This window comes from Camarhynchus parvulus, unplaced genomic scaffold (assembly GCF_901933205.1).
Source record: "Camarhynchus parvulus unplaced genomic scaffold, STF_HiC, whole genome shotgun sequence".
Lineage (NCBI taxonomy): Eukaryota > Metazoa > Chordata > Aves > Passeriformes > Thraupidae > Camarhynchus > Camarhynchus parvulus.
The window spans coordinates 1-11,356 of NW_022148186.1; the positions used below are offsets into that span (position 1 = coordinate 1).

At 56.6% G+C, this 11,356-nt stretch overlaps 2 protein-coding genes across 2 annotated transcripts; both read left to right on the top strand.

Moving 5' to 3' along the window:
* Nucleotides 1-104: 104 nt before the first annotated feature.
* LOC115916151 (putative per-hexamer repeat protein 5) lies at nt 105-9,688 on the top strand (the record flags this gene model as incomplete). The annotated part of the gene is made up of 10 exons (XM_030969844.1): nt 105-191; nt 1,250-1,412; nt 3,336-3,528; nt 4,652-4,822; nt 5,331-5,461; nt 7,128-7,244; nt 8,353-8,607; nt 8,657-9,468; nt 9,547-9,588; nt 9,636-9,688. Coding segments are annotated over 10 exons (2,024 nt in total), but the record flags the coding sequence as incomplete, so codon positions are not given.
* A 113-nt stretch (nt 9,689-9,801) lies between these two features.
* LOC115916152 (lysine-rich arabinogalactan protein 19-like) lies at nt 9,802-10,685 on the top strand. The gene is made up of 2 exons (XM_030969845.1): nt 9,802-10,233; nt 10,501-10,685. Exons 1-2 carry the CDS (start codon nt 9,808-9,810, stop codon nt 10,660-10,662), a joined length of 588 nt encoding a protein of 195 aa, XP_030825705.1. The 5' UTR covers nt 9,802-9,807; the 3' UTR covers nt 10,663-10,685.
* Nucleotides 10,686-11,356: the final 671 nt, after the last annotated feature.

The following is an 11,356-nucleotide window of genomic DNA, read 5'->3' on the forward strand; positions in this document are numbered from 1 at the left end:
ACGGTGAGAATGGAAATTTAGGAAATTTGGGATTTTTTGGGATTTTTTTGGGATTTTTTCGGACAGGTTTTGGGGGTTTCAGGGCATTTTTAGGTGAATTTTAGGGGTTTTTGGGGGGCTCAGGTGCGCCCGCGCCGGGCACAACGGCGGCGGCCGCTGCCTCGAGGGGGGGCTCAGCGGGCCCCGGCACGGTGAGAATGGAAATTTGGGGATTTTGGGATTTTTGGGAATTTTTGGGAATTTTTGGGATTTTTTCGGACGGGTTTTGGGCGGTTTCGGGGCATTTTTAGGTGAATTTTGGGGTTTTTAGGGGGTTTAAAGGTGAATTTGGGGGGGGTTTAAAGGGGGTTTTGGGGGGTTTAAGTGGGGATTTGGGGAAAAATTGGGAATTTTTGGGAAAAATTTGGGGGGGTTTAGAGGATTTGGGGGAATTTTGAGGGATTTTGGGGAGGATTTGAGGGAGTTTTAGGGACGTTTTGGGGGCTCAGGTGCCGCTGCCTCGAGGGGGGGCTCAGCGGGCCCCGGCACGGTGAGAATGGAAATTTGGAGATTTGGGAATTTTTGGGAATTTTTGGGATTTTTTCGGACAGGTTTTGGGCGGTTTCAAGGCATTTTAGGTGAATTTTGGGGGTTTTGGGGGGTTTAAAGGGGATTTTGTGGGGGGTTGAATGGGAAAATTGGGGAATTTGGGGGGATTTTTGTGAATTTTTGGGAAAAATTTGGGAAAAATTGGATAGGATTTGGGGGGTTTTTGGGGCATTTTTAGGTGAATTTTGGGGGTTTAAAGGGGATTTTGGGACATTTGGGGATTTTGGAAAAAATTTGGGAATTTTTGGGGGGAGTTTTGGGAATAATTTGGCGTAAAGATTGGGAATTTTTTGGGGGGAGTTTTGGGAATAATTTGGGAAAAAATTGGGAATTTTTTTGGGGCAATTAAAGGGGATTTGGGGAGTTTTAGAGGGATTCAGAAGGGAATTTGGGGGTTTTGGGGGTTTTTGGTTGAAATTTTTTGGGGTTTTTTTGGGAATTTTGGGAATTTTGTCCTCATCCTCAGGTTACCTGTCCCAGGTGTGACCCACATCTGTGAGACTTTCCGTGGGGCCATTTTTGGGGCCAATTTTGGGGTTTTTTTTGGTTCAAACTTTTAGGATTTTTGTTGAAATTTTGAATTTTTTCATGGGAACTTTGGGGGTTTTTTTGGGGGAATTTTGGGAATTGCGGCCTCACCCCCGGGGTTACCTGTGCCCAGGTGTGACCCAGGCGTGCGGCGCCGGCGGAATTTGGGCTTTCCTGAGCTGCCCCCCCGAGGACGAGTGCGAGAACGGGCACCACACCTGCGGCCCCAGCCAGGTGTGCCGGGACCTGCCCGAGGGCTTCACCTGCACCTGCAGGGCGGGCTACAGCCTGGACAGGTGAGAGATGCCTGGGTACAGCCTGGACAGGTGAGGGACACGCCTGGGTACAGCCTGGACAGGTGAGGGACACCTGGGTACAGCCTGGACAGGTGAGAGACACACCTGGGTACAGCCTGGACAGGTGAGAGACACCTGGGTACAGCCTGGACAGGTGAGGGACACCTGGGTACAGCCTGGACAGGTGAGAGACACGCCTGGGTACAGCCTGGACAGGTGAGAGACACACCTGGGTACAGCCTGGACAGGTGAGGGACACCTGGGTACAGCCTGGACAGGTGAGAGACACGCCTGGGTACAGCCTGGACAGGTGAGAGACACCTGGGTACAGCCTGGACAGGTGAGGGACACGCCTGGGTACAGCCTGGACAGGTGAGGGACACCTGGGTACAGCCTGGACAGGTGAGGGACACGCCTAGGTACAGCCTGGACAGGTGAGAGACACCTGGGTACAGCCTGGACAGGTGAGACATGGGGCAGGGACACACCTGAGAGCTCAGGGACACACCTGGGTACAGCCTGGACAGGTGAGACATGGGGCAGGGACACACCTGGGTGGGACAGGGACACACCTGGACAGGTGAGACATGGGACAGGGACACACCTGAGAGCTCAGGGACACACCTGGGTACAGCCTGGACAGGTGAGCCGTGGGGCAGGGACACACCTGGGTACAACCTGGACAGGTGAGGGACACACTTGGGTGGGACAGGGACACACCTGGGTGGGGCAGGGACACACCTGGACAGGTGAGGGACAGATCTCAGGTATTACAGGTTCATCTCAGGTGTGTCCAGGTGTATCCCAGGTGTGTCCCCAGCAATCGCAGGTGTATCCCAGGTATCTCAGGTGTCCCCCAGGTGTGTCCCCCCTAACCCAGGTGCGTTTTCAGCTGCACAGGTGTGCCCCAGGTGTGTCCAGGTGTATCCCAGGTGTGTATCACCTGTCCCCCAAGTGTCCCCCCTAACCCAGGTGCGTTTTTAGCCACGCAGGTGTCCCCCAGGTGTATCCTCAGCTATCCCAGGTGTATCCCAGGTGTACCCCAGGTATCCCAGGTGTCCCCCAGGTGTATCCTCAGCTATCCCAGGTGTATCCCAGGTGTACCCCAGGTATCCCAGGTGTCCCCCAGGTGTATCCTCAGCTATCCCAGGTGTATCCCAGGTGTACCCCAGGTATCTCAGGTGTCCCCCAGGTGTGTCCCCCCCTAACCCAGGTGTGTCCAGGTGTATCCCAAGTGTACCCCAGGTGTATCTCAGGTGTCCCCCAGGTGTCCCCCCTAACCCAGGTGTGCCTTTCCCAGCCGCACAAGTGTATCCCAGGTGTGTCCCCAGCAATCCCAGGTGTACCCCAGGTATCTCAAGTATCCCAGGTGTCCCCCAGGTATCCCAGCTGTCCCCCAGGTGTGTCCCCCCTGACCCAGGTGTGCCCCAGGTGTACCCCAGGTGTGTCCCCCCTAACCCAGGTGTACCCCAGGTGTCCCCCAGGTATCTCAGGTGTCCCCCAGCTGTGTCCCCCCTAACCCAGGTGTGTCCAGGTGTGCCCCAGGTGTCCCCAAGGTGTGTCCCCCCTAACCCAGGTGTACCCCAGGTGTACCCCAGGTATCTCAGGTGCGTCCCCCCCGACCCAGGTGTGCCTTTCCCAGCCGCACAGCTGTGCCCCAGGTGTTCCCCAGGTGTATCTCAGGTGTCCCCCCTGACCCAGGTGTGTCCAGGTGTATCTCAGGTGTCCCCCAGGTGTGTCCCCCCTAACCCAGGTGTCTCCCAGGTGTATCCCAGGTATCTCAGGTGTCCCCCCTGACCCAGGTGTACCCCAGGTGTATCTCAGGTGTCCCCCAGGTGTGTCCCCCCCTGACCCAGGTGTGTCCAGGTGTATCTCAGGTGTCCGCAAGGTGTGTCCCCCCTGACCCAGGTGTGCCTCTCCCAGCCGCACAGGTGAGTGCCGCCCCGTGTGCCGCCAGGGCTGTGCCAACGGCACCTGCGTGGAGCCCGACAGGTGTCGCTGCCACTTCGGCTTCGTGGGCGGCGACTGCGCCACGCCCTGCGCCTGCAACGGCCACAGCGACTGCGCCGGCCCCGCGGCCCGGGACACCTGCCTCAGGTGTATGAACAACACCCAGGTGAGCTCACCTGGCCTTACCTGGCCTCCAGGTGAGGTCTGGGATGGGTTACAGGGGTGGGAGGGGCTCGTTCTGTCTCCCTTGATCACTTTGTGCTCATCCAGGTGAGCTCAGGTGAGCTCAGGTGGGGTTACCTGGGCTCCAGGTGGGGTCTAGGGTGGGTTACAGGGTTGGGAGGGGCTTGGCACACCTGTCCAAGGTGGTTTAGGAGCATCCAGGTGAGCTCAGGTGAGCTCAGGTGGAGTTACCTGGGCTCCAGGTGGGGTCTGGGATGGGTTACAGGGGTGGGAGGGGCTTGGCACACCTGTCCAAGGTGGTTTAGGAGCATCCAGGTGAGCTCAGGTGGGGTTACCTGGGCTCCAGGTGAGGTCTGGGATAGGGTACAGGGGTGGGAGGGGCTCGTTCTGTCTCCCTTGATCACTTTGTGCTCATCCAGGTGAGCTCAGGTGAGCTCAGGGGGGGTTACCTGGCCTCCAGGTGGGGTTACCTGGGCTCCAGGGGGGGTTACCTGGGCTCCAGGTGGGGTCTGGGATGGGTTACAGGGGTGGGAGGGGCTTGGCACACCTGTCCAAGGTGGTTTAGAAGCATCCAGGTGAGCTCAGGTGAGCTCAGGTGGAGTTACCTGGGCTCCAGGTGGGGTCTGGGATGGGTTACAGGGGTGGGAGGGGCTTGGTTGGGGTTGGAACGACACACCTGTGACACACCTGTGCTCACCTGAGCTCACCTGTGCTCACTTTTCTGACCTTCTGTGCTCACCTGAGCTCACCTCCGTGGGGTTTTTTTCCTTTCTGGGCTCGCCTGTCCTTACCTGAGCTCACCTGTGCTCACCTGTAACACACCTGAGCTTGCCTGTGACACACCTGAGCTTGCCTGTGACACACCTGTAACACACCTGTAACACACCTGTAACACACCTGTAACACACCTGTGACACACCTGTGCTCACCTTTAACACACCTATAACACACCTGTGCTCACCTGTAACACACCCGTGACACACCTGTAACACACCTGTGCTCACCTGTAACACACCTGTGACACACCTGTGACACACCTGTGCTCACCTGTGCTCACCTGTGACACACCTGTGACACACCTGTGACACACCTGTGCTCACCTGCAGGGCCCGCAGTGCGAGCGGTGCCGCCCGCTGTTCGTGGGCTCCGCCCTGGCCGGGGGCACCTGCCTCACCTGCCGCTCCTTCTGCCGCCACCGCGCCGACGTGTGCGTGAGCCGCGCCCAGCTGGAGCGGCACCGCCGCGACCCCGACAGGTACCCCCTGGAGCCGCACCTGGTGAGCACCTGGGCACACCTGGGCACACCTGGGGGCAGCTGGGAGGGGTGGAAAATGGGGGTTTTGGAGGGGTTTGGAGTTACCTGGGCACACCTGGGGAGTGGGGACATGCCTGGGCACACCTGGGAGGGAGCAAGAACACACCTGGGGACACCTGGGCACACCTGGGGATACCTGGGGACACACCTGGGCACAGCAGGGGGCACCTGGGCACACCTGGGAGGGAGCAAGAACTCACCTGGACACACCTGGGGGCACCTGGGCACACCTGGGGGCACCTGGGGACTCACTTGGGCACACCTGGGAGCACCTGGAGATACCTGGGAGGGAGCAGGAACTCACCTGGGCACACCTGGAGAGGGACAGACACACCTGGGACACACCTGGGGATACCTGGAGGGAGCAGGAACTCACCTGGGGATACCTGGGCACACCTGGGATACACCTGGGCACACCTGGGCACTCACCTGGGCACACCTGGGCACTCACCTGTGCTCTCCGCGGCCAGCTGCACACCTGGGTGTCGGAGGGCCCCAGCGAGGCGCAGGCCGTGTGCGTGAACTGCCAGAACAACAGCGTGGGGGACAGGTGTGACACCTGCCGGCCCGGCTTCTTCATGCTCGATGGCACCTGCACCAGGTGAGACACCTGGGAGGGGAAAATTGGGGGAGAATTGGGGAAAATTGGGGGAAAATCGGTGAAAATTTGGGAATTTGGGGACACCTGGGACAGGTGTGGGGACACCTGGGGAGGGGACAGGTGTGACACCTGTCAGACAGGTTACTTCATGCTCCATGGCACCTGCACCAGGTGAGACACCTGGGGAAAATTTGGGGAAAAAATTGGGAAAAAAATTGGGAAAAATTTGTGAAAAAATCAGGAAAAAATGGCAAAAAAATGGGGAAAAACTTGGGAAAATGGGGGAAAATGGGGAGGGGGGATTTACCTGTCTCAGGTGAGTTGGGCACACCTGGAGATGTAAAAAATAGGGGACAAGTGAGGAAAAAAATTGTGGAAAAATCAGGAAAAAATTGGGAAAAAGGGGAAAAAAATTGGGAAAAAAATTGTGATAATTGGGGGGAAAATTGGGGGCAAATGGGTTAAAAATTGGGAAAAAAAACTATGAAAAAAATTGGGAAAAATCAGGGAAAATTTGGAAAAAATGGAAAATAATTGAAAAAATTGGGGGAAAATTTGGAAAAACAAAGGAAAAAATTGGGGAAAATTGGGAAAGAATTGGGAAAATTGGGTGGAAAATGGGATAAAAATTGGGAAACAAATCGGAAAAAATTGGGGGAAAATTTGGGAAAAAATGGGGAAAATTGGGAGAAAAATTGGAAGAATTGGAAAAAATTGGGGAAGATTTGGGAGAAATGGGGAGCGGGGATTTACCTGTCTCATGTGAGTTGGGCACACCTGAGGATGAAAAAAATGAGGAAAAAATGAGAAAAAAATGAGAAAAAATCATAGAAAAATCAGGAAAAATTTGGGGAAAATTGGGAAAAATTTGCTAAAATTGGGGGGGAAAATTGGGAAAATTTGGGGGAAAATTGGTTGAAAATTGGGAAAAAAATCATGAAAAATTGGGAAAAACCGGGGAAAATTTGGAAAAATGGAAAATAATTGGAGAAAAAATTTGGAAAAACAAAGGGAAAAACTTGGGAGAATTGGGGAAAAATTGGGAAAAATTTGGGAAAAAATTTGGGAAAAATTTGGGAAAATTGGGTGGAAAATGGGATGAAAATTGGGAAAAATTTGGGAAACAAATCGGAAAAAATTGGGGAAAAAGTTGTGAAAAAATTGGGAAAAATTTGGAAAAAAATGGAAAATAATTGGAAAAAAAAGGGAAAAAATGGGGAAAATTTGGGGAAAAATGTGGGGGGGGAAAAAAAAAAAAAAAAAAAAAAAAAAGGGATTCAGGTGTGTGAGCGGTGCCCACCTGCGGGCAGGTGCCAGTGCAACGGGCACGCTGACACCTGCAACGAGCTGGGGAAAAATTGGGAAAATTGGGAGAAAAATGGGAAAATTGGGAGGAAATTGGGAAAAAAATGGGAAAATTGGGAGGAAAATGGGAGAAAAATGGGGAAAATTGGGAGAAAAATTGGGGAAAGTTTGGGAGAAATGGGGAGTGGGGATTTACCTGTCTTATGTGAGTTGGGCACACCTGGACACGCAAAAAAAATAGGAAAAAAATGAGAAAAAATCGTGGAAAAATCAGGAAAAATTTGGGGAAAATGGAGAAAATTTGGGAAAAATTGTGGGGAGGGGGGATTCAGGTGTGTGAGCGGTGCCCACCTGCGGGCAGGTGCCAGTGCAACGGGCACGCCGACACCTGCAACGAGCTGGACGGCACCGGGTGCCCCTGCCAGAACAACACGGAGAGCGGAGCCTGCCCCGAGCGCCGGACTGCTACCGGCACCAGGTAACCTCACCTGGCACACCTGGGCACAGCTGGGCACAGCTGGGGGGGAGAAAATGGGGAGAAACGGCGAAAATTGGGGGGAAATCGGTGGAAATTTGGGGTTTTGGGGGGAAAGAATTGGGAATTTGGGCGCAGCTGGGGGCACCCAAAACCACAGCTGGGGGCACCAGGTAACCTCACCTGGCACACCTGGGCATCCAAAATACGCCTGGGGGCACTTGGGGGCATCTGAAATACACCTGGGCACAGTTGGGGGGAGAAAATGGGGGAAAACGGGAGAAATTGGGGGGAAATCGATGGAAATTTGGGGTTTTTGGAGGGAAAATTGGGAATTTGGGGGCACCTGGGAGAACCCAGAAACACACCTTGGCACACCTGGGCGCACCTGGGCACACCTGGGCACAGCTGAGGGGGGAGAAAATGGGGAGAAACGGTGAAAATTGGGGGGAAATCAATGGAAATTTGGGGTTTTGGGGGGAAAAATTGGGAATTTGGGCACAGCTGGGCACACCTGGGGGCACCTAAAATACACCTGGGCACAGCTGGGCACAGCTGGGGGAGAAAATGGGCGAGAAGTGGAAAAAAACTGGGGGAAATGTTGGGATAAAATTGGGGCAAAAATGGGGAAAAAAACCCCAAGTCCAGGAGTGGTTCCAGAACCTTCTCCAGGGGGTTCTGGTGGGGACGTAGGGATGGAACCCACCAGGTTCCTCAGCGTTCTGGTGCCACCAGGGCGCTCTAAACTCAACCCCAATGATCTCCATGCCATCCTTGGTGCCCCCAAATCCAGAATCCATTCCAGAACCTTCTCCAGGGGGTTCTGGTGGGGACGTAGGGATGGAACCCACCAGGTTCCTCTGCGTTCTGCTGCCCCCAGGGTGCTCTAAACTCAATCTCAATGACCCCCATGACCCTGATGGTGACATTTTCGGTGTCCCCGCAGTGCTCCAAGTGCCAGACCCTTCTCCAGGGGGTTCTGGTGGGGACGTAGGGATGGAACCCACCAGGTTCCTCAGCGTTCTGCTGCCCCCAGGGTGCTCTAAACTCAATCTCGATGGTCCCAGTGACCCCCATGACCCTGACGGTGACACTTTCGCTGTCCCCGCAGTGCTCCAAGTGCCGCGACTCCTTCCAGGGCCACCCCGTGGGCGGCCAGCAGTGCTACCGCCTGCTGTCGGTGGAGCAGGAGTACTGCCTGGACCCGGCGTCGCAGAGCCACTGCTTCCCGCCGCCGCAGCGCCGCCCGCTGCCGCCCGGCCGCTCCGTGCCCTTCGCCGTGCAGCCCAAGTTCACCAACGTGGACATCCGCGTCACGCTGGACGTCACCTTCGGCGCCGTGGACCTCTACGTGGCCACCCGCCACGTTCCTCGCCCCCCGTGGACGTGGAGCCCGGGACGGGCGGCACCGCCAGTGCGGGGCGCGCGGGCGGGCGGTGGCACCTTTGGGACCTTTGGTGGTCAAGGGGGGGTGGCGGTGGCACCTTTGGGACCAGCGGTGGCACCTTGAGGTCTTCAGGAAGCGGTGGTGACACCTTTGGGACCGGCGGTGGCACCTTCAGGGCTTCGGGGAGTGATGGTGGCGCCTTTGGGACCCTTGGTGGTCAAGGAGGGGGTGGTGGCACTTTGAGATCTTCAGGAATTGGTGGTGACACCTTCGGGACTGGTGGTGGCAGCTTTGGGACCTTAGGAACTGGTGGTGGCACCTTGAGGTCTTCAGGAACTGGTGGTGACACCTTTGGGACTAGTAGTGGCACTTTTGGGACCAGTGGGACTGGTGGTGGCACCTTTGGAAGTGGTGGGACCAGTGGCGGCACCTTGAGGTCTTCAGGAACCAGTGGTGACACCTTTGGGAACTTTGGTGGTCAAGGAGGCGGTGGTGGCACCTTGAGGGCTTCAGGAACTGGTGGTGACACCTTTGGGACTGGTGGTGGCACCTTTGGGACCTTTGGTGGCCCTGGTGATGGTGGAGCTGCTCCCACCGGTCCAACTGGCCAAACTGGTTTCACTGGTGACCCCAGAACTTCTGGAGGTCCTGGAGCCACTCCCGGTGGCCAAACTGGCCAAACTGGTGGCCCTGGAGGTCCCAGAGGTGATTTTGGTGGCCAAACTGGGCAAACTGGTCATGGTGGTCAAGCTGATGACCCCAGAGCTTTTGGTGGTCCAGGAGCCAATCCCAGTGGCCAAACTGGTTTTACTGGTCACGATGGTCAAGCTGATGACCCCAGAACCTTTGGTGGCCCCCAGACCCACGTGGGTGGCCAAACTGGTTTTACTGGTCACGATGGTCAAGGTGATGACCCCAGAGCTCTTGGTGGCCGCAGAGGTGATTTCAGTGGTCACACTGGTCACTCTGGTCAATCCGATGACCCCAGAACCTTTGGTGGCCCCCAGACCCACCTGGGTGGCCAACCTGGTCACTTTGGTCACTCTGGTCAATCCGATGACCCCAGAGCTCTTGGTGGCCCCAGAGGTGATTTCAGTGGTCACATCAGTCAATCCGATGACCCCAGAACCTTTGGTGGTGGCCCCAGAGGTGATTTCGGTGGTCACACTGGTCAAGCTGATGACCCCAGAACCTTTGGTGGCCCCAGAGGTGATTTCACTGGTCACTCTGGTCACTCTGGTCAATCCGATGACCCCAGACCCTTTGGTGGCCCCCAGACCCACCTGGGTGGCCAACCTGGTCACTCTGGTCAATCCGATGACCCCAGAACGTTTGGTGGCCCCAGAGGTGATTTCACTGGTCACTCTGGTCAATCCGATGACCCCAGAACCTTTGGTGGCCCCCAGACCCACCTGGGTGGCCAACCTGGTCACTCTGGTCAATCCGATGACCCCAGAACGTTTGGTGGCCCCAGAGGTGATTTCACTGGTCACTCTGGTCAATCCGATGACCCCAGAACCTTTGGTGGCCCCCAGACCCACCTGGGTGGCCAACCTGGTCACTCTGGTCAATCCGATGACCCCAGACCCTTTGGTGGCCCCAGAGGTGATTTCACTGGTCACTCTGGTCACACTGGTCAATCCGATGACCCCAGAACCTTTGGTGGCCCCAGAGGTGATTTCACTGGTCACTCTGGTCAATCCGATGACCCCAGACCCTTTGGTGGCCCCAGAGGTGATTTCACTGGTCACTCTGGTCACACCGGTCAATCCGATGACCCCAGAACCTTTGGTGGCCCCCAGACCCACCTGGGTGGCCAACCTGGTCACTCTGGTCAATCCGATGACCCCAGAACGTTTGGTGGCCCCAGAGGTGATTTCACTGGTCACTCTGGTCAATCCGATGACCCCAGCCCCTCGGGCAGCCCCCGGCCCCACCTGGTTGTCCCCACCGGGCGCCCCGAGGAGCCCTCGCCCAGCCCGGGCCCCCCCGCGCTCCTGGAGGAACGCGCCCACGGCTTGGTCACCTACCTGACCATCGCCCACCCCGTGCCCGCCCTGGTGGTGCGCGGCGTCCGCGACCGCCTGGTGCTCACCTACCCCCACCAGGCCCACCCGCTCAAGTCCACCAGGTTCTACCTGCTGGTCCTGGGCGGCCCGGAACCTTCTCAGGGTCTCCTGTTCTTCCGCCAGGACCAAGCCCACATCGACCTCTTCGTCTTCTTCTCGGTCTTCTTCTCCTGCTTCTTCCTCTTCCTGGCCGTCTGCGTCCTGCTCTGGAAGGCCAAGCAGGGCCTGGACGCGCGGCACGAGCGGCGCCGCCACCGGCAGGAGATGTCCAAGATGGCGGCCAGGCCGTTCGCCAGGGTCACCGTGTGCTTCCAGCCCTGCTGGGGCCACCACCAGAACCTCCTGGAGGTCGGCACGAGGAGTTCCGGGGGCGGACAGCAAAGTTCTGGGGGTGGGCATCAAAGTTTGGGTGGTTATCACGGTTCTGGAGGTGGACATCAAGGTTCTGGAGGTGGACATCAAAATTTGGGTGGTTATCAGGGTTCTGGAGGTGGACATCAAGGTTCTGGAGGTGGACATCAAAATTTGGGTGGTTATCAAGGTTCTGGAGGTGGACATCAAGGTTCTGGAGGTGGACATCAAAGTTCTGGAGGTGGACATCAAAATTTGGGTGGTTATCAAGGTTCTGGAGGTGGTTATCAAGGTTCTGGAGGCCATCA

What these genes read in the sequence shown, in the direction of transcription:
- LOC115916152 (XM_030969845.1), top strand. Translation starts at nt 9,808, where the DNA reads ATGACCCCAGAACCTTTGGTGGCCCCAGAGGTGATTTCACTGGTCACT. An exon ending in ACCCTTTGGTGGCCCCAGAG is followed by an intron (nt 10,234 to 10,500) that starts GTGATTTCACTG and finishes GTGGCCCCAGAG; the next exon opens with GTGATTTCACTGGTCACTCT.